This window comes from Camelus bactrianus, chromosome 13, assembly GCF_048773025.1.
Source record: "Camelus bactrianus isolate YW-2024 breed Bactrian camel chromosome 13, ASM4877302v1, whole genome shotgun sequence".
In the NCBI taxonomy this organism is placed as follows: Eukaryota; Metazoa; Chordata; class Mammalia; order Artiodactyla; family Camelidae; genus Camelus; species Camelus bactrianus.
The window spans coordinates 43201401-43228827 of record NC_133551.1 but is presented as its reverse complement, the minus strand read 5'-3'; the positions used below and the strand labels follow the sequence as shown (position 1 = coordinate 43228827).

The following is a 27427-nucleotide window of genomic DNA, read 5'->3' as shown; positions in this document are numbered from 1 at the left end:
GTGTACACTCTTGTTTCAGGCTACAATGCCTCTGAAATGTGATTGAAAAGAGGTAGTGTTAAATAAATCATCCTTACAGTGTTGATTTATATTTGCTTATAAAACAAGCAAGGGAAAACAAATACCAACAACTCCCCCTTTATTTTAACTAGCCAGTTTGAAGAAAGTATTCTCTCTCTGTGGTGAGGCAAAGTGGCTACAGCTTCAAAAACAGCTGCAGGGGCTCTGAGGAGACCATTACAATCTGGGGGCAAGTTTACAGGGGATATGTGGGCATCCTAGAAGCTAGAAGATGGCCATCTGCAGGGGATGAGCTTCCCCCAGGTTCTCTTGAAAACCTCCTTTGAAAATACAAGGTGAACTGGTGCCTGTTAGTATCCTTCTGAGGCTACCTGTACACCGCACTACGGGACTAAGTTCTGTTACAAGTGACGAGGAGAGGCATAGTCAAATGTTCAGAAGCTTCCCAGTTTACAGAGTTCCACCTACATATCCAGTAGTAAACCCCAGAAGTGAATGAGATGTGACTATTTTTAAAAAATAAAATTGTACGTGCAGAGAAGAGTTAACATATCAGGCCTGATAACTATCCTTTGGACGTCTTGCTTACAAGGCTGGTCCTTGGCTGGCATTTGGGAACTTGGTTTTCAGGAAGGTTTGTACCATTTCCAGAACTGACAACTGTGGTAAACTGTGCTTAAACTGTTTGTGCAAACAACATGGATTATGCTGAACAACTGCTTTTCTTCTGGGATTCTGAATTTTTGGTATGTACCAAGTAGAGAGTACCTACGTGATCAGTCCCCAATGAAACCCCTGGGCACTGAGTCCCTAATAAGCTTCCTTGCTTGACAACATTTTACACGTGTTGCCCCAAATCATTGCTGATGGAATTAAGCTTATCCCAGGTGACTCCACTGGGAGAGGACTCTTGGAAGCTCTGCCTGGTTTCTCCTGGACTTCAACCCCTGTGCCTTTTCTCTTTGCTGATTTTGCTTTGTATCCTTTTGCTGTAATAAATCATAGCCATTAGTAGGAGTATGACTATATGCTGAGTCCTATGAGTTCTGCTAAGGAATCATCAAACCTTGGAGTGGTCTTGGGACCCGCCTTCCCCACAGCTGGGGTCAGAAATGGGATTCAAAAGCCCAACCAGGCACATAAAATATGGTGCAAACACTGGGAGAAGAAAGGATGAAGAGGCAGGGAATGATGAACCTTTGGTGTCTAGGTGAATACAGAGTCATTTATCTGTGGTATGAAAGTAGCTGAGCTGATGTCTGTTGTGAGAGGTAAAAGTTACCTAAGGAATTTTAAAATGATAGATCCAATTCCAGGACAGTTGGCTTACTGGCTCCCCTGGCTGCTTTTGGCCCTACTGTATGTACCACCTGGGTCACATATAAATCCCCACAGGAAAGGACCTGTTTTTTGATGGGACCATTTAAAATCAAGCTGCTGATTGGCTTATATTTGATATGGAGACTGACTGCTTTCCTGCAAGCTGGGGGACAGCGCATCACAAGAAATGTGATCCCTCTGCCCACTCCTGACAGAAAGGACTCTCAACTTTCTTTGGGGGATGTCTCACAAGCTATTAACTTGTGTTCAACTTCCCAGAATAGTTTTGGTTTGCAACAATGGACTAATAAATAGCTTGACTCTATTTCTCTCACTTTTCTGTGGGAGCACACACCTTAGAAAGACAGTTTGATTATTAAATGTTGCTGCTCTCAAAAAGGGATTGATCTTTTTCTAGTCTGCTCACTAGATAAATAAACATGACAAAAGGGGTGGGAGGTTATATAAAGTTGTTTTGAAAAATTTTTCATAATTCAGGATTTTGCACTGACCAATTCCTAAACATGATGTGTCTTTCTGGTTAAGTTGTATAAAAATGATTTTATATAAAAATCTTTGGTCCTTCTTGCACATATAGACCTTTCAGAAGAAAGGTATGGATGAGAGTAGGGGGATAATTAAACAAAAAAGTAAAATTATAATTGCTAAATGGGACACAATGATTTTGTAACAAAGGAGAAAAGAACAAAACAAATCAAAACCCTGGCACCTGGGGAAGTGCAGGGAAGGGAAAACGCATTAAAGATCTTTGCTTTTCAAAACTGTTCATGGAAACTTTCTGCTCTTCCTGAAGGAAAACTCCTCATGCTGCCTTCCCAAGCTGCTGCAAGTACTTTGAATTCAAACTGACTGCTGAGTCTACAATCACACATGGCACTGGTGACTACGAGACAGCAAGGGGTGGCCTTAGCTCCTTAACTTCCAACAGAACACCTCCAGATGTTGTCTACACTCATGAGTTGAATGCACTGGTGTCACAAAGAAGCAAAAAAATTTGAGACTGCCTTAGGCAGTCCCTCTGAAACCAACGGCTGAACTAAATTGCTGACTGAGAACCCAATGGTGGGAGGCACCACAGTGGGGCATGACTAATACTATGTCCTGCTTAGTGCTCTAACACTTGTAAACTTTGTTTACAGGGGTACCACGGGTGCCCTCTGGGGTTGTACTTCTTGTGTGTACCCTGATATCATGACACTGCCTCAGCCTTGGATGACATTCAGGTCAGCTTCAACTTAGCTAGAATTGTACTGTACCTGAACCAATGCCTTGGGCCAGGTGAAAAAAGGGGTTAATATAGACATTTAAGGAGGAAGCCACCTGGCTTTCTAAGACAGACTTTAATGGTTAATGGGATTTGTTTTAACTGGCTAAGTCCAGGATCCCTAAAAAGCATAAATAATAGATCAACACTATAGGTTTTTCTTACCCTGTGTATAGGTTCCTACTGATCATAATTTTTTTCTGTAAAGATGCCTTGGTCAAAAGCAAAAGGGGTGATCTGTGCAGAAAAGTTAACATAGCAGACCCAACTTATTCTCTGAAAGGTTGTCTTACAAGATCGGCCTTTGGCTGGTATCTGGGAACCTGGCTTTTGGGAGGGTACCCCACTATTCTCAGAACTGATAACAGTAGCTAACTAATCTTAAATTGTGCAAACAAACTAGTTTATATTGAACACATTCTTTCCTTCTTGGATTCTGGAATTTTGATACCCAGGCAGAGGGTACCTATGTGATCAGCCCCCAATAACGCCCCAGGGCATTGAGTCCCTAAAGAGCTTCCTTGCTTGGCAACATTTCACATGTGTTGTCTCAAATCACTATTAGGGGAATTAAGCTCATCCTGTGTGACTCCACTAGGAGAGGACCCTTGGAAGCTCTGTCTGGTTTTCCCTGGATTTGGTCTCATGTGCCTTTTCTCTTTGCTGATTTTGCTTTGTATTCTTTTGCTGTGACAAATCACAGCTGTGAATATGATTATATGCTCAGTCCTATGAGTCCTCCTAGAATATCATCAAACATGGAGGTGGTCTTAGGGACCCCTCTGACATTATACGAAAAATTTTCCATTTAGTATAAAAAGCACAGGCTCCAAAGGTTCAAATCGCAGTTATGTCAGTTACTATGTACATGATGCTGCGACTATTCCTTCATGTCTCTCAGCCTCAGTGATCTTATTTGTAAAATGGGGCTACTATGCTTCAGGGTTTATATAAAGATTAAATGAGTACTTTCTAAAGTGTCTGGCAAAAAGTAGCACATTAATAATTGTTATTATCCTTGTCTGACTGAAAGCTGGAAAAGGTTGTAAAAACTGAAGAGATCACCAAATCAGCCATAAAAATGTCAAAGAAAACTTTCACGTCAGCAATCCACTCAATTCTGGAAGGCTGAGACCTAATTCATTTTGAAACTAAGCAGAAAATTATACTAACACATTTCACTGAAGAACTCTCCGGTGTTTAGTCACATTTCTATGTAATCTCAACCAAGAGGATTCTGCTTTATGGAAACAGTGATGTGAAATGAGGAGATAAACACAATTCCTTCAAGGAGAGTTTGACTGAAAGGGAGGAGTGGTTCATCCTCCACATAGCGCCCTGCCCAGCAACATGTCTAATTAGTGTTATTCCTCCCAGCACAAGGTCTTCATGTCTTAAAGCTTCACATGTCCTGAGTACCTACTATGTGTCATGTCCTTGCTCTCAAATTGCCTCACTTAATTCTTACAACCACTCCATAGTTGGTTATTATTATCTGCCTTTTTACAGGTGAAGGAACCAGTTTATAGAGGTATGTGACTCATCCAAAGTCCACCTGATAACTGGTTCCCTATATCATAGCATCATGCTGTCTCCCTCGTCATGATTGCCAGTGCTCAGAACACATTTTTCCTACGCTAGGGGGACTGCAATACATGGTGGACTTTCTTCCAAGGGAGGATCTGTTATAATCCAAGTGACAAAGTGCAGGTCAGCCTCATACCAAGAATGAGGAATGTGTCTAGAAATTTATTTTTTAAAGGCTAGAGACAGGTCAAAGCAGTAACTTGCTGGAGATGGATCAAAGAAATTTAGCATTACCAAATCAAATGGCATGTCCCTCTGCCGTTTACCAAGTGTTTTCATTATCACTTTTGGTCTTATCATAATGTATCTGTGAGGATGCATGACATTATCCTCACTTGAAAGAAGAAGTAGCTGAAATATAGAAAACAGAAATCATGTACTCAATGTAACTCAGCAAATGGATGTAAATGCCAACATTAGAACAAAGATCTGTCTGACTCCAAGTACAGAGGGGGCAGAAGAAACTATGGAACCATTTATCACAATACGTTTAGTCCAGGCGTTTGGAGACTTCACACCAACCATCTCTCTAATCTTCTCTTGCTTGGCTGCATTTTTACCAGTCTCATTTTAAGTACTACAATATCCCTTGACTATTCTTTTGTCTTCAGTTTTCTGCCATTTCAATTCATCTTTCCAAGCTGCCAGTGAGATATAACAGAAAAAGAATCAGCACCTTCATATTTAATGCCAGATCTTGTTATCTTGGTCAAAACAGTTTCAGTTTCTGTATCTGTAAAATGGAAATAATATTTGCCTGGTGTAATAGATTTTAGACCTGGGTTTGAAATATGGTTCTTTGTGCCTTTAATTTTTTCAGTATAAGGTAAGGATAATACCAACCCCACAGGGTTGTTGTAAGGATTCAATTAAATGATACCTGTCTGGTGCACAGCACAGCTGCCCACAGGAACTCCACAAATGGTAGACAGCCATTTATTATTACTTCACAGGCTGGCTGGTTGTTTGCTTCATTCATTCAACAGATACTTACTGAGCACTGAGTAAGTTCCAGGCACTCTTCCAGGTGCCAGGTATATAGCAGTGAACAAATAAAGTTCTGGCCTTCAAAAAGCTTTGACTTTAGTAGGGTGTATACAATAAACAACTAAATATCTATTATGTCAGATGGTGATCAGTTCAGTGGAGAAAAAGAAAGCAGGGTAAGAGGCACAGGGGTTGCCAGTCTGGCAGGGTAGGGAGGTAGGGACAGAGAAGAGGGAAGGAGGACTGTTTTCTTTATTTAGTTTGGTCAGAAAGGGCCTCAACGGAAAGGCAATATTTGAGCAGAGACGTAAAGGAAGAAAGGGCATGAGTGATACGGATATCTAGGGGAGCAAGTACAAGTGCAAGGACCCAAGGTGGGAAAACAAATAGCAAGGATGACAGGGTGACTGAGAAGGACTGTGTGGAGTCAGAGAAACGGCACAAATCACATCAGGGAGGGCCTTTCAAAAACTTAGAACCAGATGGGGAGCCATTACTGGGTTTTGAAAAGAGAGGTGACATGATCTCCTACCTTAAAAAAAAAAAACAAAAAAAAAAGCTATGACTTTTTTTTTTTTTTAATAGAAAAAGAGATCGAAAGGTGAAGGGGTGCAGGTGGAGGCAGAGCGGCCAGTTAGGACACCATTACAATAATCTAGACAAGAGATTACAGGAGATTGGAGTGGGGTTTAGTTGTGAAGGCAGTGAGAAGTAGATTCTGGATATATTCTTAAGGTAAAACCAAGAGAATTTGCTTATGAGTTGGATGAAAAAATGAGAGAAAGAGTCAAGTTTCCGGCCTGAACAAAAAGAACGAAGTTGCCATTTAATGAGATGAGGACAATTACGAGAAGAGCAGATTTGGAGGAGGGTAGGAATCAGGGGTTCAGTTTTGATTGTCTAATTTGAGATGCCAACCAGACATAAAGTAGAGATGCTGGGTAGGCAGTTGTATGTATAAATGTTTGTAGTTCAGGAGAGAGCTTGGGCTGGAGATACAGACTTCGGAGTTGTAACTGTATATATGACATTTGAAGCCACAAGACTGAATGAGATCACTTAGATATTGGGGGTGGAAAGAGATTAGAGGATCGACACTTACTGAACACGTATTATGTGTCAGCCAAAGTGAATCTGTATATTATGGAGTAACGTATGGATAATTATTCTTACACTGAAGATAACCATGATGACCATGCCACTCCCTTGTTCCACCAACTACATGAAATAAAGCCAAGCTCCCTTGCCTGGATTCTAGGTTTTATACAATCCCCCTTTAGCCTTTTCTCAGAACTTTATGATAAAAACTCTGTCTATCAACCAATCTGGTCTACGCTCCACTGTCTAGAGGTGCTTTCCAGCTTCTTTCTTCAAGTTGTCCTAGCTGTTGGAGAATGTTCTCTCCTTATCAGGCCCTCAAAATTCTATACATCTAAAGATTTTGTTCACCTGCTACTTCCTTTACAAAGCCTTTCTGGTCACCCAGGTCAGCTCTGACTTCTGCCCCTTTTGCCTGACTACTCTTAGGACCCACTGCATGAACTGCACTATGAGGATTATTTACATGAGAGGTCAGGGTATTCTCAAAGGCAAGAATGTGCCTTACTCCTGAGCACTTAGCACAGTGCCTGGATAACCAGAGTGTGAAATATAACTAAGTATGTACTTTACCTACCTCTGGCTGTGACTTAGAATACAAACTGTGAGGATAACATGAAGAAATCAGAGACGCTGAAATCTTTTCAAATGTGTAAAACTGAGCTTCACTTACACATTGAAAGTATTTTTCTATATGATAAATTACCTCACTAATTTATTCCTTACTTGGCTCAGGAGGCACGATGGTACAGGGATTAAGAGGACAGAATCTAGAGTCACACGTCAGGTTTGTATCTGGTTCTGATACTTACTATGACATTGGGCAAGGTACTTAACCTCTTTTGTGCCTGAGTTTACCCACCTCAGTGTATACAGTATGAATACTGACCTTTGGAATAGTTTTTAGGATTAAATGAGATAATACATACAGGACACTTCAAGTAGTGCCTAGTAAAATAAGCCTCAATAAACATCATTAGCTGATTGAAGAATTCAGCAAGGTAGCAGGTTACAAGATTAACGTTCAAAAATCAGTGGCATTTCTTTACACTAATGATGAATCAACAGAAAAAGAAAGTAAAGAAACAATCCCCTTTAAAATAGCACCCAAAGTAATAAAATACCTAGGAATAAATCTAACCAAGGAGGTGAAAGAATTATACACAGAAAACTATAAACCATTGATGAAGGAAATTAAAGAAGACTCTAAAAAATGGAAAGATATCCCATGTGCTCGGATTGGAAGAAGCAATATTGTTAAAATGGTCACACTGCCCAAGGCAATGTACAGATTTAATGCAATCCCTATCCAATTACCCAGGACATATTTCACAGAACTAGAAAAAAATCATAATAAAATTTACATGGAACCATCAAAGACCTAGAATTGCCAAAGCATTACTGAAGAGAAAGAAAGAGGCTGGAGGAATAACTCTCCCAGACTTCAGACAATACTATAGAGCTACAGTCATCAAGACAGCATGGTACTGGTACAAAAACAGAAATATGGACCAATGGAACAGAATAGAGAGCCCAGAAATGAACCCACAAACTTTTGGTCAACTAATCTTCAACAAAGGAGACAAGAATGTACAATGGAATAAAGACAGTCTCTTCAGCAAATGGTGTTGGGAAAACTGGACAGCAGCATGTAAATCAATGAAGCTAGAACACTCCCTTACACCATACACAAAAATAAACTCAAAATGGATCAAAGACTTAAACATAAGACAAGATACAATAAACCTCCTAGAAGAAAATATAGGCAAAACATTATCTGACATACATCTCAAAAATGTTCTCCTAGGGCAGTCTACCCAAGCAATAGAAATAAAAGCAAGAATAAACAAATGGGACCTAATTAAACTTACAAGCTTCTGCATAGCAAAGGAAACCATAAGTAAAACAAAAAGACAACCTACGGAATGGGAGAAAATTTTTGCAAATGAAACCGACAAAGGCTTGATCTCCAGAATATATAAGCAGCTCATACGACTTTATAAGAAAAACACAAACAACCCAATCCAAAAATGGGCAAAAGACCTAAACTAGCAATTCTCCAAGGAAGACATACAAATGATCAATAGGCACATGAAAAAATGCTCAATATCACTAATTATCAGAGAAATGCAAATCAAAACTACAATGAGGTATCACCTCACACCAGTCAGAATGGCTGTCATTCAAAAATCCACAAATGACAAATTCTGGAGAGGCTGTGGAGAAAGGGGAACCCTCCTACACTGCTGGTGGGAATGCAGTTTGGTGCAGCCACTGTGGAACAGTATGGAGATTCGTCAAAAGACTAGGAATAGACTTACCATATGACCCAGGAATCCCGCTCCTGGGCATTTATCCAGAAGGAACCCTACTTCAGGATGACACCTGCACCCCAATGTTCATAGCAGCACTATTTACAATAGCCAAGACATGGAGACAGCCTAAATGTCCATCAACGGATGACTGGATAAAAAAGATGTGGTATATTTATACAATGGACTACTACTCAGCCATAAAAACCGACAACATAATGCCATTTGCAGCAACATGGATGCTCCTGGAGAATGTCATTCTAAGTGAAGTAAGCCAGAAAGAGAAAGAAAAATACCATATGAGATTGCTCATATGTGGACTCTAAAAAAAAACCAAACAAACAAAAAACCCCAACAAAACATAAATACAAAACAGAAACAGACTCATAGACATAGAATACAAACTTGTGGTTGCCAAGAGGGCAGAGGGTGGGAAGGGACAGACAGGATTTCAAAATTGTAGAATTGATAAACAAGATTATACTGTATAGCACAGGGAAATATACACAAGATTTTGTGGTAACTCAAAGAGAAAAAAATGTGACAATGAATATATGTATGTTCATGTATAACTGAAAAATTGTGCTCTATACTGGAATTTGACATAACATCGTAAAATGATTATAAATCAATAAAAAATGTTAAAAAATTATTAAACATTTTTTTATCCTGAACTTTGGCTATTGGAAAATCATCATGATCATCACTACTTTTCAATTTGGACAGTATTTCTCAGTTTACAAACCACTTTTATATACAATCCCTTATTTGAGCCATACTATGGTCTTGGGAGCAGCAGAATTTATTGTTTCTATTTTATAGAGAAGAAAACTTGGATTTAGAGAGGGGGTGTATCTTGTTCAAGGTTGCACTAATGACCCTGTGATTCCCAGTCCAACGTTCCTTCCTCTATACCACTGCTTTCCTTCTATTCCCAACTCCCCAATCATTCCAACAATAAAGCAGAGGCACCTAAAAGCTATGAGTTTTCATAGACTGATTCAGCATGTAAGGCATTGTTAAGGCATAGGCTCCTTCATCTGATTACTTAAAAACAATTAAAACTTACAATTTAGAAAATGACACATTTCTTAAACAAAATGAATAACCTGAAGAAACATAAACCATCCTTGCCAGAAAGTATATTTTTTCCCTTTAATTAGACTGCTGTTATGCCAGAGTAGAGTTTCATATATAGATCTATTCAAGAAGCAGCTATATTATTCTTTTAAACCTCCTGCTATTTAGTTTCTTTTGTTGTAAATATTATGTAAACAGTTTACCAAATGACCTGAACCTATAAACTCAAGTGTCCCATGGTCAAAACTCTCTAGGAGCATGTTTCCTTACAAAGTTACTTTTGAAAATAAAGCAACTGAGAGGCCTGCACCACAGTCTTGAGTGATCACTAACTGAATGTACGCTCTCAAGCAAGTCATTTCACCTCATTTCATTTCAGGCCTACACACACGTTGAATGGCATGAATATGACCTATCTTGCTACCTCCCAGAGCTGACAAGAGGAGAGAGAGAACTTTGTGAATATATTTGCACCTTGTAAGATCTTTTGGTTTCTTTTGGTTAAGAAAGTTGTTTCGGCTTGATGGTGGGATGCATGTGGCAGAAAAGTACTGGAGGGAGTGAGAAGAACTGAGAGGGGAGGGATGGGGAGGAGATGGGGTGAGACTGTGAAGGCTTTTGCATGCTTTCATAAGGAGTTTGCACTTCTTCCTGCAGAGCACTGGAACCACTGGAAGCTTTTAAGCAGGAGAGAGATGAGGTATCATCAAATCTATATTTTAGAAAAATAACAAGAGACAGTAGGAAGGACCGATAGGAAGTGGGGTAGGCAAGATTGGAGTCAGGGAGATAAATTAGGATGCTTCAAATTTAATCTGGGCTATGTAGACTTGGGAAGTGGTGTGGGGGAAAAGGGAAGAAAAGAACAGATTTGAGGGAAGTTTAGAGGCAGAATTGATACTGTGACCAGTTTGACATTAGCTGCATTCCACTCCACAATCATAGTTCTTATTCTCTGAATCTTGATCATTTAGGGATACTGGAAAATCTCAAATAATTAGATATAGTGATGTAAACTATCTGAGGGGAATGGAACAAGCTCAGCAGTATTTAACATGTATTTCATTGATTAGATGCTTCAACTTGCTTTATCTTGAAAACAAAGCTTTTAAGACATAGGTCGTTCAATGGCATTCAAGTTTTTCCTTCTGGTTTTGTTTTTTGCTTTTAAATCAAACTCAGTCTAACACAAATTGAAAATCAATCCCACTGCAGTATTAAATGTATTAACATATGAAAATCAGTGAAGTACAGAAAATATTAAAATACTCGTGCTTACAGTTGCAATTTATTGCATTTACTAGGTGGTCTCTAATGTTGATTTTTTTTAGTTCTTTCGTCCTTTGGCTCTAATTTTAAAGTCGAGCTCTATAATCTATCAACAGATTTTTTAAAAGGAGCCAATGATCTTAAAAAGCAATGGCGGTAAGAAAATGGGTTTAGTGTCAGCTCTGTTATTATAATTGACCACGTGACTTAAGGAAAGTGCATAATTTTATCATGCTTTGATTCTACCACCTGTAAAATGAGAGCATTGGGCCTTGACAGATATATTATGATTGAGATATTATGATTCCAATGATACATTCTTTTGTCTGGTTTACAGCATGTGGCTATTTTAAATGCAAATACTGCTCTGGAGGAAGAATTCGTTGCTACCATGCTTTCTTCAGCTGTAAGCCTTTCCTACCTCTTCTGCCTCTCTCCACTTAGAATAATTATAGCAGACTGTTTATTACATGGTAGGGACACAGTAGCTTACACTCACCACAACTCTCTGAGCTAGATATTTTTCTCTTTCAAAGGTGAAGAAATAAAAGTTCAGCAGGGCCAAGTAAGTTGCCCAATATCATATAAAATGTATGCGATGGGGTGGGATTTGGTTACAGGTCTAACTACCATTAAAACTTTTACTTTTAAATAAGTTATTCTGTTACCACTAACCCAACATCTTTCTGTGCAAGGCTCAGGTCAAATTCATTTCCTTTGTAATGCCTCTAACTGCAGGCTGAAATTATCTGTCCTTCCAACTGTGGGTACAATTTGTAACGCAACTTGCTTTGCACGTGTGTTTTCACTAGAATATGAACTTTCCAAAGTCAGCAACAATTTCTCTTATTTCTGTATCATTAGCATTTGGTAGAAAGTCTGGCTGAATGGTTGCTCACTAAATGTTTTACTCTATGAAAGAACGAATACAAGAATGAAATGCAAATTAAACCACTCCTATTTCCTTATGTTGGCAAATAGGATATCCTTGTATTATCAATGAAGTCAGATGTCATCCAGTAGTAGCTTCTCGATACAGGCTAAGTTCTACAAGGGTAAGAACTATGTTATTGTTTTTCAACACTGTGTTCCTGGTGCTGAGCTTAGTGCTCAGCTTGGTGCTTAGTGTAATGAAGGTGGATGAGTGACACAGGAAGAAATCCCTATACCCTAAATTTGTAAGGCTTTCCTCCCTGTTCACGTAAACATACCTTTACTGAAGGCCTACTTTGTAAAGAACGCTGCTGAGAGTTTGTTTATACTCATTCTCCTGTTCCTCTCTGTTCTAGAACATAAAATTCTGATACTGTTATTTCTGCATGCATGCTTAGACAAGTTTTGGGGGTTCACATCTACAGATCTGGAGGAAGAAGTGTTCTCGGGGCAAGAATGGGGCTATTTGATTACAGCACAAGTGACAAGGCACACAGGCCACCAGTCCTGAAGCTCACCTGCCATCCCCATCCTTGTTTCCCAGTACTCTGCAGTCATCTGATAAACAGCAAAGACCTCCCTTTCCAGTTGCAGGTAGAGTTTCTCTGAGTGAGGTGGATAGGAGAAGGGAAAAGAAGGCAAACAAAGGAGGTAAAAAGGGGAAGAGTTGTAGGATTAAATTTAAAAAAGGAGGGAAGAGTGAAAGAAGGGGGAGAGGATAAAAAGTGTAAAACAGAATTGGAAAGAAGAGGGAGGGGTGGGAGTGGGAGGAGGAGAGAAAAGGGAAGAGGAAGGTTGGGGATACAGACAACTTCATATCAAGTGGTGCCAGACAGCTGTAGGTCCAGAGGGCAATGGGGGTAGTGGAGGAAGGGAACTGGCAGGGGCCCCTTACTCTGACTCCAAGGCAGGGTGAGTAGTAGTAGGGGTCAGTGTCATTTTTCAGCATTTAGACTCAACTACCTCACTACCAGGGCAATGCCCAAAAGGGAGGCAAATGGGCCAGTGATGTTCACATGGCTCTAACATACCCACAAGGTAGGGCTTAGTGATCACAGCTCAGGAAGTAAAAACTATTTCTTCTCTTGGTAACTGTTATTAGCAAAATGGAACAACAACATAACAAAACAAACAACTCAATGTTCTCAGCATCTTGACAGTCAGCTTCTCCCAGGAAGGCCTGTATCTGCTGCTATTTTGGTTGTCCCACAGTGCTCAGTTCAGTGGTATACCCAGCAGACATTTAGTAAATAGTTGGACAGCTGGGAAATCTTAACATGAAGTATTGTTTTGATTGGGGGGTGGGGGTGCAGAAGAAAGTTTAACAGGTCCTCTGGTGAGAAACTAGTCTCTGCTTTGTGGAGAAAAGGCTGAAGACACAGTAAGACTCCTAGAGTTAAGTCTTATGTTATTTGTTATTAAAAAGGCAAGGTCTTAAGATGTGCTTTTTAACAGTCTTTAGTTTGGTTGTAATTTAAGATGACTTTTACAAATTAGATCTTAATCCTTGCAGACACAGATGGCTGTTACAGAATAGCCTTGCAAAAACACTAGTCATTCGACTTGAAAGAGCATTCAGAGAAGGATGAAGGGCCATTAACTCTCACCCCACCCCTAGCTCTAGGAGGTCTAATGAGTCCTGGGTGGGCTTTTCTGGGTTTAGGTCTGGGTCTGGAATCTGGGTGGGCCTAGGGCATCTGTTCTCATTTGAAACAGCCTCTCTAGTTCACTTGGAATCAGGGATTTAGGTCAGACCTGAGGTCATTAATGTTTGACAACAGTAACTTGAATGCGTACGTGTGAGGCAGCATGCTGGGAACTTCAGGGAAGATAGAGATGAACATGATATGAACAGTCTCAAATACTGACAGAATAATAGGACAAGACCTATGGGAGAGGAATGTACAAACTGCAATGGGTACGTAGGTGAGGAGCTTGGCAGAAGGGGAGGGCTTCCCAGAGGGGATGACACTTGAGCTGGGCATTAAAAGATGAGTTCAAAAAGATCTGAAAAAGTGGGCAGGGTGAATATTCAAGGAAGAGAGAACAAGGTACACAAAAGCACAGAGACATGAGAGTCTCTTGTGTCTTTAGTGAAAAGTCAGCAGCATCCTATCTCCTGGTGATGAAAGTAAGTAATGAGAGGCAGGATTTAAGCTGGGAAAGGTAGATATGGACCAGATTGTGATGAGTTTTTAGACCATTTTAAGGGTCTGTACTTATCCTAGGGCAGTAGGAAGCTACCAAAGAGTTTTCAAACAAGAAAAGGAATGATTAGAATATGGTTTTGGAATAATCATTCTGAGGTGGATAATTTCAGGTTGACCAAGGACCATAAAACAGATCTGTGATGGAAACTGGGAAGCTTTTGATTTTTCCAATAGGAGTAAACCTTTCTGATTAGATATTTTCTTTGGGGAATTGGGCCAAACTTGGTCTAAACTGGCCTTGGGATAGGATGGAGGTACAAATGAGGTAAGTGTGAAAGGGACATGGGGAGAAAAGACTGTTAACCAGATTGAGTAGTGTTCTTTGGCAGAATAAAACAAAGGGTGAGTGATTGAGATCTAAATCAAGAGTAAATTTTCTCTCAAACTAAGTGACTGACCCTCCATTTAGGGCTAATACATACTGACACCTAACACAGTCTGCACAGAAAAGGCGTCGTCAGTAGAGCTCAAGGCAGGCAGGTCACAAGCTGAAGAACCCTCTGCGTTTCACTTCACAGTTCCCCTGAGTGTTTTTAACAGCAGCTTTCCACAGTCCACATTTTTACCCTACAGAAAGAGGTTGTTAATACTGATCATAAAACCTAGCTCCTTCAAAGAGATTATTCCTCCCACACCATTCCCAATATCAAGTTTAAAAAATTAATTTGAAAGGAAGATTAATTTTAAAAGCCAGGAAGGCCCTTAGACTCCATTTCTTCCAGTACTTTCATTTCACAGATGAGGTCCAGAAGGGGAGTGACTTAAAACCAAGTGCTGGGAGGGACTAAGTTTTATAAGTTCTCCAAGGTAGGATATTCATGGTCTGGCATGGGCTGGAAACCAGCCTGATCTTAAACCCCTTGATAGTGCCTCTTTTCTAAATGTTCACACATTGAGAGTTCAACTTCAGCATCAGAATTTAAGGTAGTTTCTTACTTGGCCTTGTGGTCCACAGAACATGTGCATGTGTGTGTTGCCCTGTGCATCTTATGCATGAATAAAGAGGAACAGCTTGGAGCAGTAGGTGAGGGCCCTGAGAGAGGGGACAGTGTCCAGCACTCGGGGCCCACTCTAGTCTCCTTGGCTTAGACATAGTGGTAGGATTTTCATCGCACTTAGGGGGTTTGTGGCTGAGTGGCAGAGCTAAACATATACCTCTGGGTTCTGTCTCTATCCTGCAAATCCGACAGTTAATGTGAGGGATTAAGATGAACCTTAACCAAATTTTTGATTTTGGTGTATTAGATGAAGTCTCAGTTATTAAACCTCATATTACCAGGTCACAATGAAATCACAGAATACTAAGATTTACTATGTATCTCAGAGATAAGCTAGTCCACGCCCCATTTCATATAAAGTAGGAACATCAGGAATGACTCATTCTCCATATATATCGATTATTGCTGAAAAGGGATAATTCAGTAATGCTTGGTTATCTCCCAAAATGAGAAAATCATTACATCACAACACAAAATATTTCTATCTCAGAAAGTGGTTTTCTTACATTGGGCCAACTCTGCCTCCTGTAATTTTCAACTTATTGGTCCCAGTGTATTGCTAGAGCCTCACAGTGTCAGATCCCTGTTTTTCATGGCAGGCTTCCAAGAAGCTGAAGACAACAATCGCATCTCCCATGGCCTTTCCTTCTCTAGAGGAAATGTTCCCCAAATGGTATGATTTCCAGTTTTCTCGTCTTCCTACCAGCCCTGCTCTAGATAACCTCCCGTTTCTTCAGGCTACAGCATGGAGTGTAAGGGCTACTCTGGGGTAGTTCATCTCCATGCAGAATTGAGTATCATCTTGTTGGGGTTCTCTCTCTAAAAATGCAGCTAGCTTTTTGTTGACAGTCACAACACATTATTAATGTATATTCAGCTTAATTTAACTACTATAACCTCTACTAAAGCATGGTTTTTCCATCCTAAACTTGAGCAACTGGGTTTCTAAACCTAATGCAGGAATCTCTTTTTATCTCCATATGTCTCTATAAAATTTTTCTAGGTACATTTTTGCCTATTGTTTTACTATTTTAAGGGTTTCTTGAATCTTAGCTTTCGTAATACATAAATCTGATAAAAGTCTTCATTTAAATTGCCCATAAGAATGGTGAGTAATAAAGGATTAAATATAGAGCCTCTTGGTTCCCTCTGGGGAGATAGCAGTCTCTTAGTCAGCACTTTTTGGACATAACCATTTAATCACTAACGGAAGATTTACATCTGTCTACTGCCTCAGAATACTATGAGAGACTATCAAACACCATGCTGAAACACAGATATACAGTGAATATAGGTCACTGTCCCTGATTTCCCAGCCTAGTAAGAACTATCGAATCACAAAACACTCTTGGTTTAGCATGACTCATTCATAGCGAATCTATAATCATTGACCCTGATTAAGCTTTTAAGCACACAATTCTCAGATCCACTCTAAGGTATACAGAGATGAGGATCTTGGGAAAGTTTGAATGATGGAATAGGGGAAATAGACAGGAAGGAAGAAAGACCTAGCACCTAGTTTCTTACCTAGGCTACTGTGCCTACATGTCTGCTGGCCTGGGAAGCCATACCTTCTCTAAAGACTGAGGAGAGAATGGTGTGCAGAACAAAGAAGGACTCCGGGTATGCGGTCCTGTGGTAGACTGTGCCATGGGACTTTTCTTGGACTACTTTGTGCATCCCTAATGACGGGCTGTCTCCCATCTAGACACACTTCCCAAGACAGAAATGGGAACTTACATCTCTCCTAGGAAAGGTACTCAGTAACTTGAATTCGTCCCATGGAAATCCTTTGGAAGCTACAAAATCAAAGACGATCTGGAGCTTGCTGCTGGCCAGGAAACGCCGCTCGAGGAACTCGCCACTGGGGGTCCGAATCCGCAGTTTGCTCACAGGCTCAGCATTTTCTTCCTTTGGCTCTGGAGGCAGGGCCTGCTCTAAAGAGAGCCGGATGGCCTAAAGAGGGTAAAAACCAGGGGTTAAACTGTGTGATGGATGGGACTGTGGGGAGAGGAGGAAGGAGAGACTAGAAAAAAGCTGCTGCTTTCTAGAAACTCATCAAAAAGTTATTGCCCATTTATAACTAAGCCTAATGCTTGAACAGTAGAGTCATGTGTTTTTCACTTTCTTAATATTAGTCTAATAAGCAATTAATTAAAATAAATCCCACCTTGATGACACATATTAAATTGAGAGGTAACTACACAGAAAAGAAAGGTAATTTGTTTTGTTTTTTTTTTACGGAAGGGCTCAGGTATTTGTGATTGAGGAAACAGGCATCAAATATCTAATTGCTTTCTTTCTAGGGTATAAATTAAGGCTATTAGAAGCATTTGCAAAAGACACATACACAGAAATAGATGGCATGAGGAGGGGGGAGAGAGAGAACATACATTTCCTAAGTAAAATGACTGAAGATTGTAAAATTCTGGATAATATATTAACATTAAAATGGGGGAAAGATTCTGCTTGGGGTGATGAAAAATTTTGGAAATAGTGGTGGCAGTTGCACAATGTTGTGAATATAATTCATGCCACTTATTTGTACACTTATAAATGATTAAAAAGGCAAATTTTTATCTATTTTCTACAGTAAGAAAATGGAATGGAAAGAAATTAAAATATCAGGTTTATTGGAGGTAGGAGACTATGGTGCTAGATCCAGCCTTGTCACTAAATTGCTGTGAGATTTGGCCAAGTCTGGATTTCTGGATCTAGAGATGGCCCAAACCCTTCATTTTAAAGATTAGGATACAAACTCAAACAGGTAGGGTAAACTTGAGAGAGCTCACAGCTAGAGTTGGGCTCAAACTCAGGTTTCCTAGTTCTTAATCTACTGTATTACATTGTTTCACATTCAAGATACTCCAGTGGAAGGAGATTAAAGGTCTCTGATGTCCCTGCCCATGTGGGGGTCTATGGCAGAAATTCACTAAAACCTTTTTGTCCCTCACATTGTGGGAGGGTTCCATAGATAGTAAACTTGGCATTAGTATGCTCAGCTTTACAGTTATATTCTGTTTCTGGTTACCAATTTATCATCAACAGGAAAACAAAAATTTCCCCCAATTAATTTACAACTATTATAATCAAGTAACATGAGTGAGAGAAACTGGGATTTATGGTCTCCAAAATCTCAACACAATTTTCAAAGTTGGTGCCACTCTTCCCTTTGGGAGGGAAAACATTAAAAAAAACCAAAACCTCTCTATTAAACAACTCTTGGGTCAAAGGGGAAATACAAATGAAAACTACGGGATATCTAGAAAACAATGGCTGTTGAAATTTCATGTTGGAATCTATGGGACTCATTTAAAGAGCAGTGCTCAGAGGAAATTCATAGCCCTAAAATTCTTATATCATTCAAAAGGAAAGAATAAAATTAAGTTAAATAAGAATTAGATTTAAAGAACTAGGAGGAAAAAACCCAATAAAACAAAAAGTAAGCTGACAAGAAAATAATAAAATTAAAAGCATAAAGGAATGCATTAGAAAAAAGAACAACATAACTAGTTAACCAATAGATAGGCTGCTTCTTTGAAGAAAAAAAATCAATAAACTTAACATAAATAAAAAGAAACATAAAAATGGTAACCTGTAAAGGGTGGGGGAAACAGTAGAAGTGACAGCATTTTCTGAATATGCTTTTTAATATTTTAAACTTTTGACTTATGTAAAGGAAAATAAAGTCTACTCAGATTCCAATATGGACAAAAAATTAATTTGTGTCATTGAGGATAATTTAGTTGGTTCTAGTACTGAAGTATTTTTTTTTTTAAAAAAAGTACTCAAAATTTCTGTTGTGTATAGAGGAAGCTAGTCTTTTCTATGACACTGAGGTCATTTTCCTTCTGGAGGCACTGGATAATACCACCTACTTCACAGGGGGTTATAAACATGGGAATTGTATACACAATATATGTAAAGTTCCTAGTGTGGTGTCGTAATAGGTTTTAGTTAATGGTTGCCTGGGGTTACACTGGCTAAACAGCCTCACACTCTCATTTATTATATGGGAAAATTGATCCCAGAAATGGAGACATAAGAAATAAAGTTCAAAAACCAGAAAGAATAGACAGTCAAACCAGTTACTTCTGTCTTTTTATTTTTTGGATAACATGAGTGGAAGTTTATCTAATATTAGCATCTGGATCAGCAATGAGTTTCAGTTGAATATTTTCAAACTGCTATTTTAGTAGCACTGTTATATATTAATAACCCAATGAAACTGTATATATCAAAATTAAGTTCCAATTATGTCTACTGTAGTATTCATTATACTGCACCACACTTATTTGTTTAATGTCTGGCTTTCCCACTAGTATGCAAGCTCCATAAGGACGTGGGAACATGTCTTACTTTTTATTCCAAGTGTAGCACATAGTACAAAATAGATGCTCAATATGTATTTGATAAGAGAAGAAATAAACTAACACGTTAACTGAAATAATGCATGTAAAAAGTGCTTTATATGGTGATAAGCACATAGTCGGTGCTCAATAAATGCTAAAAGAATCTGAATCTCATGGCTCCTACTTCTAGTAACCAAGAACTGAACATCCTGAGTTTCCTTTCTCTGAGGTCTGACTCGCTTCAGCATTAATTGTTCAGATTCATTTGCCACAGACACGTCCCTTAAGGGCTAACCAAGAGTTGTTTGTAGGGTAACTAGCTCTGTGGATTAGTTACATACATTTTCTAAATGATTAACGAAATCATTCGACTATTTCTAACACTGGTGGTTCTTTAAAACCGTATCTTTGAGATTAAAAAACACCTTTTCCTGATTACAGAAGTAATTACACACTTATTGTAAAAACTACATTAAATGATAAGAAAACATTAAAATTAACTTCTAGATTCACCACCAAGAGATAGCCACTGTCATCACTTGAGTGTTATACTCATTAATTTTTCTAATCATCTTTAAGCCAACAATTCAGTGGCATTAAGTACATTCACAATGTTGTGTTACCATCTTTTCTATTTCTAAAACTTTCATCACCTCAGACACTCTCCATTAATTTTTCATGCATATTTAAATTTTTAAAAAATTTTAAATTTATTTTTTAACTGAAGTACAGTTTATTTACAGTGTATTAGTTCAAGTGTACAGGCAAGTTTATATATATGTTTTTTCAGATTCCTTCCCACTATAGGTTATTATAAGATATTGAATATAGTTCCCTGGGCTAAACAGTAAATCCTTGCTGTATATCTGTATTACATATAATAGTGTGTATTTGTTAATCTCAAACTCCTGATTTACCCCTCCCCCACTTCCCCTTTGGTAACTGTAAATTTGTCTTCTATGTCAGTGAGTCTATTTCTGTTTTGTAGATAAGTTAATCTGTATCATTTTTTAAGATTCCACATATAAATGATATCCTACGATATTTGTCTTTGTCTGGCTTACTTCACTTAGTATGATAATCTATAGGTCCATCTATGTTGCTGCAAATGGCAGTATTTCTTTTTTTTTTTTTTTTATGGCTGAGTAACACTGCATTGTGTGTGTATGTGTGTATCACATCCTCTTTATCCATTCATCTCTCAATGGATATTAGGTTGCCTCCATGTCTTGGCTATTGTAAACAGTGTTGCCACAAACATTGGTGTGCATGTATCTTTTTGAATTAGAGTTTTCTCCTGATGCATGCCCAGGAGCAAGATTGCTAGATCATATGGTAACTCTATATTTAGTTTTTTAAGGAACTTCTATACAGTGTTCCATAGTGGCTGCACCAATTTACATTCCCACCAACAGTGTAGGAGGGGTCCCTTTTCTCCACACCCTCTCCAGAATTTATTATTTATGGACTTTTTGATGATGGCCATTCTGCCCAGTGTAGGGTGATACCTCATTGTAGTTTTTATTGACATTTCTCTAATAATTAGCAATGCTGAGCATCTTTTCATGTGCCTGTTGGCATGCATATTTTTATATAAATATATATTTAAACTTTTAAAAACAAAATATATTGTACACAACTTTATCTTTTATTCAAAGCCATGTATTTTGTCATTGTTTTAAAGTTTGTATTGAAATATAACATACAGGAAAAAGTGCACATATCTTAAGTGTACAACTTGATAAATGTTCAGAAAGTGAACATACTTGTATAACTAGCACACTAATCAAACATCTCAGAGTCTTTCTGCCCTCTTCCTGAGAATTACCTTCTTTAAAGTTAATCACTGTTCTGACTTCCAACAGTGCAATTTAAAAACTTTAACCTTTAAATCAAATGTAATGTATGGTTAGGAAATAGGCTTTAGGTATGACAGACAGAGGTTCAAATCCCAGCCATTAGGCATATGACTTCAGCTACCTCATATAAGAGACAGGGCCAGTAATATCTTCCTCACAAAGGTTCTTGTATAAAATGGAGTCATGTTTACAAAACACTTAGCAAGTGCTGACACTTGGTCAGGACTCAAATTAGTGAGAAGTGGCCAGTGCTGAACCTCATGCTGTAACACTGTGCTCAACAGATGACAGCCATTGTTGGTGTTATCATTATCATTATTCCCTATGCAGCTACTTTAAAGCAGAACTTAATGTGATATTTCCTGGTTTCTCCTCCTGGTCCCCTTTAATCCACCTGTTTGCTTGCTCTCTATTTTGACATTTCCCTGTACAATATAACAACAGATGCTACATTACTGTCTGAACTCAACCAATTATACTATAGACAAATAAAACAGTAGCTCATTACCCCATTCATTGTGCAGACAATGTCTGCTCCTCAATGCACCCAGTCTCTAGGGCTTTTCCCCAGAATGAAAACAGACCTCAAATATCCCACAATAGTGACCCAGTGTGGAAAACAATGAAGAGATATTAGGTAAGTCGGCAACTTGGAATCTGAATACTCACGTTTTACTGGTAGAAAAGAATAAAAATACATCAGTAGTTCAGTTTCAAATTTACTGGCTAAAAGCAAAGGCCTCATGTTAAGTAAACACTATTGTAAAACAATGACATAGAGGACATCTACACTCGAATAGGAGTCATGGTAAACACCATTGTTAAACTTGAATTGGGTTTGCTCAACAAATACAGGTTTTTATTTGCAGTATTTTAGGTTTGTAACAAAACAAGGAGACCTAGTATAGGTTGGATATATAAACTGATCTTAGACTTCTTGCTTTAGTAAAGCTGTATGAATATTCAAAGCATTCACATCTGAGGGATGAGAAACTGAGACTTTTGAATTGATATCAGGCAATGAAGACAGATACCCAGAAAAGATTGTTTCTATACATTTACATTTTTTAAACAGGAAAGATAAGATACACTTATGCCAATCTCTTACAATAAGAATCAAAGACTGGCTTAATTTACATCCACATATGCATGCATAAATACATGCACATGTACAGTATCTTCTAGGGGTCTATGAGTACCCACCAAATAACAGTTTATAGCTAGGGGAAGCAAAGTGTGAAATAGGCTAAAGCTAACATTCATTAATTCCATGAATTCTTACCGAGCACATTATATGTGCCAGGCATTGTTCCAGATGATGGGAAAATAAGAGGGAACGAAACAGACAAAATATTCTGCTTACATGGAACCTATATTTTAGTAGGGTGGGAGAAAAACAATACACATACAGGAAAATATACAGTTTGTTACACAGTGATGAGTGCTATGGAGAAAAGTACAGGGAGTACAGGTAGAGCGAGGGAGGAGTACAACTTTACATACTGTAAACCCCAATAGCAAATACCGTAGGCCTCAGTGAGCAAAGGCCTAAAGGAGAGAGAGTCATGTGGCAGAAGTCACAGTAAATGACAAGCGCTGGTGCCTGGCCTGAATGAGCAATAGCAAGGCTGCCAATTTGGCTGTAGCAGAATGACCACGGGGAGAGGGGTAGAAGCTGAGTTAAAGAGGAATCAAATGAGAGGCATGATTAGCTCATATATGCCTTGAGCCACTTAATTTTTTCCCCCATTTCAAAATTTAGGTATAATTTATACACAGTAAATCCATTCTTTTAAATGTATAGCTCTGTGAGTTCTGATAAATGCATAAATTTGTCTAACCATCATTACCAATCACGATAAAGAACAGTTCTATCACTAACTTCCACCCCCATCCATCTTCCCCTAACCCCAGGAAACCTCTAATATGTTTTCTGTCCTTGGTTTTGCCATTTCCAGACTGTTATATAAATGTGTCTATAAATGTCAGATGAATGGCTTCCTTCATTTAGTATAACACATCTGAGACTCATCCATGTCGTTGACGATATCAGTAAGTAGTTCATTCCTATTCATTGCTGAGTGGCATTCCATCATACAGATACATTACAGTATGACTACTCTCTCAGCTGAGGGGACACCTGAGTTGTTTCCAGTTTTGGGTGACTATAAATGAAGTCCCTATAAACACTGTGTACAGATTTTTGTGTGAACATAAATTTTACTATTACTTTCTTTCATTTCACTTGTGTAAATATGTAGGTTTTAACTGCTGGGTTGTATGGTATGTATATGTTTAATTTATAAGAAAGTGCCAAGTTATTTTCCAAAGTGGATGTGCTATCATTAATGATTCTCATCATAAATACATGAGAGTGCCAGTGCCTCTTCATCTTTGCCAGTACTTGGTATTGTCTCTTTTCTTTTAAAACGCCATTCTAATTAGTGTGTATCCGCTGAGGTTTTCATCTTCATTTCCCCAATAACTATAACATTGAACATCTTTTCATGTGCTTATTTCCCTTGTGTGTATTTTCTTTGGTGAAGTATTTATTCAAATATTTTGCTCATTTTTAAATGTGGGTTTTTAAAAAATTCTCAAATTTTAAGAGTTTATTATATATTCTGGACACTATAGATAGGTGATTTTCTCTCAGTTTGTGGCTTGTCTTTTCTATTTCTCAACAGTGTCTTTTGAACAGTAGAAGGTCTTAATTTTGAAGTCTAATTTAGATATTTGTTATTGTATGAATTGTGCTTTTGGTGTCAGATCTAAGAAATCTTTATGTAACTCGAGGACAAGAAGATTTCTTCCAATGTTTTCTTCCATGACTTTAATAGTTTTTATTAGGTTCTTCATTTAGGTCTATGACTCACTTTGACTTAATTTTGCATGTGATGCAAGATATGTACTAGAAGTCTTTTTACTGTCTTGTATTTAATTTTTTTTTGCATATGGATATTCATTAGTTTGCAGCATCATTTGTTGGAAAGACCATCCTTTCTCCAGTGAAATTGTCTTTGCACCTTTGTCGAAAATCAGTTGACCATGTAGGTCTATTTCTGGACTCTTTGTTCTGTTTATTGGATATGGGTCAGTTCTTTGGCAATATCCACATTGTCTTGATTATATTAAACTTTGAACTCTGGTAGTGTAAGTCCTCCAATTTAGTTTTTCTTTTTCAAAACTGTTTTTGGCTATCTCAGTACTACTACCTTTTCATATACATTTTAGAATCAGTTTGCCAATTTCTAAAAAAAAAAAAAAAAGAAAGAAAAATCCTGCAGAGATTTTGACTGGAATTACTGTAAAGATTTTAGCTTTTATTTTAAGATATGAAGCCACTGAAGGTTTTTGAAGTGATATAATGTGCCAATTACTTTTAAAAGGATTTATTAAAAGACATATAGAAAAGGCAAAATGGAGGTATGGAGTCAAATTGGGAGACTACTAAAGTAATCCAGGTAACAGATAATGGCCACTTCAATGAAGGTGGTAGTGGTGGAGTTGGTGAGCAGCATTTGAGTTCCACATATATTTTGAAGGTACAGCCAATAGGATTTGCTCATTAAATACAGATATGAGAGAGAGACGCTAAGGGTGATTCAAAGGTTTTTGGTTCAAACAATGGAAAGATTTTTCATTTACAGCGGAGAAGACTGAAGAAGGAGAGATTTGGGTGGGGAGGCTAAGATTAGTTGTTCAGTTTAAGACACATTAAATTTATGATGTCTATTGGACATCTAAGTGGAGATAATGGGCTAGCAACTACATATTCAAGTCTGGAGTTCAGGGAATGGGAGGAGCTGGAGATAAAAATTTGGGAGGCTAATGTATAGGCAGTATTTAAGAGTCATGAACTAGATGAGATCATCAAAGGAGTATAAATGGATCCTATAAGGGAACAGCTGGTATGTCCCAATCCTGTGGCCATTCTCTGCTCCTGGCCACCAATCATCCAGCTAGAGAGTATGGATAGCTTACTACAAATACAACCTCACTGCTGGATAAAGTAAATCAAGGAAAATGATCATATTTCCTAGGCCAAAATTCAGATATATAATTTTTGGGCTGCATCTGGATATGAAAAACAATCTGGGTACCAGGAAACTGAAATTTCTTATCTAATCTAATGAGGACAGCAGCAGAATACTTCCAATTGGAACTACTTAAGAAATTGTGGCAAGGTGGTCCCTATAATTATAAGAAGGTATATTTATGTATTGGCACCTACCTTATTAAGTTGTTGTGGAGATTCAATAAGATAAAGTCTGTAAAGTGCTCAGCACAGAGTTTAGGACCTATTAATTGCTCAACAGATCGTGATATGCTGATGGCAAGGATGACTATCATTACGGCCCAGTGTAGTAGTGTTTTCTATGTGACAAGAAGCAACTTAAATAAGATGAAAATAAAAATTATAAAAAGCAGTTTTACTTTACTAACCTATTCATGGTACTGCTTTCATTCTTCTCGTATGGGGTAACAGGTAGAAAGAATACTGGATAGGAGCCCTGGTTCTGCTTTTACCAGACAAATGTTAGGTAGGAATTTTAAAATAGGCTTTTAAATCCTTCTATGATCTTACTTTCTTCATCTGTAAGATGGTAACGATATTATCTCCCTTACGCATTTTGTAGGATGGTTATGAAAATTAAATCAGAACTGAAGAGAAGTGTCACTGCTTCTAATTCCATGCTTTTCTGTTATGTGATTTAGTGGTCTTTAATATGCTTAAGATTTTCTACTTGAAGAGGCAGCAAGACATGAAAGGAAACAACTCTGGGTAGATAGGCAGAAATGTAACCTTTTGATTTTCCATTTGAAGGAACCAGCAACAAAGGGAATAGCTTTGTGCCCATTCTCTCCCACCCATGATCCTCTAAAACTTGGCCTTTTAGCCTTAGTTCTAATTAAGACTGTGTTTTAAATTTGTCCATTTACCGTTCCCTGTGCCTTTCTCCCTTTGTTCATGATTACCTAGCCATGCCCTACCTTTTGCCATCTGTCCAACCATCCATTTATTCATCAATCCATCCCAAATGCTCTTCTACTTCACCTTTAACCACCAATGTCTTATCAATTCTTCAAAGCCTCCTCTCTCTGTGAAGTCTTCCTTGTTGCTTTCCTAGTTGAAAGTCATCTTCTTCCTCCAAATCTGCTATTTTAACGTTCCCCCCCAAATGTACAGTATATATTTTCCTATAGTTATTTTGTACTTATCTACCTTTCTGTATTAGACAGAGAGCTCCCTGAGGGCAGAAGCTGTCTCACACATACAATACAGTATCCAAAGCGCCTGATTTAGTGATTTGTACACAGAAGGAGATTAACAAATATCTGCCGAATACTGACTGATTAAAAGAGATGGGAGTCAAAAATCTTAGCTGAAACCTTCTCTACTCACCAAAGAACTCAGTGGCAAAAAAACCCCCAAAAAACCCCCAGCAATATTCAGGAAGGATTTCTTAAAGGATATGTAGTTCATACACTTCTTTAGTTACTATAAAATCCATTCTTTAAACTGGACTGCCAGAAAAAAATGTATTGCTTGGGCCTCTGCAGAGATGCTTTTACAAAATTGTGCTTTGGTTTTATGACTTTGAATTACATGAAGTTGTACAAAGCTGTTACACATGACTTGCTATTGCTGTTATAGCTACTGGACATAGTTGGGGATGGTATTCACCATACTGCATGGCTTCCTCTTGAAGGGGAACCACAGGAAAAATCTGGGCACCTTTTGAGAGACTGTAACATTAGCTTTACAGAGTGAAACTTGTAAACAATCACATTTTCCTCTGTTTTAGCCCAAGAGAAGCACATAACAAATTTTGTGGTAAATGTACAGAATCTTATCACATATATTTGGTGCTTGTGCTGGATTATCTGTTGTCAACATGTTAATCTTACCTTCGGCTTTATCTTTTGTTATTTGACCTTGTCTTGATTTCCATATCTTTTCTTTTGTTTTTAATCCATTTGAATTGCATGTATTTATGTAAGTTACTTGAAACTCATTTTGGAAAAAATAAGTAAATACATAAATTAATAAAATAGCACAAATTTTTGTTGTCATTTCTTTGTTTTTCCCTCAGAATATCCTGTCTTACAGA

At 38.2% G+C, this 27427-nt stretch overlaps 1 protein-coding gene across 2 annotated transcripts in view; it reads right to left on the bottom strand.

Annotated features, from left to right (window-relative positions):
• FAF1 (Fas associated factor 1) overlaps positions 1-27427 on the bottom strand; it is a 376835-nt gene that overhangs the window by 16662 nt on the left and 332746 nt on the right. For both annotated transcript variants that reach the window (XM_045514318.2, XM_010951821.3), the window contains exon 18: positions 16841-17056. In XM_045514318.2, coding sequence (XP_045370274.1) covers positions 16841-17056 — 216 coding nt within the window. The remainder of the gene's footprint in view (positions 1-16840; positions 17057-27427) is intronic.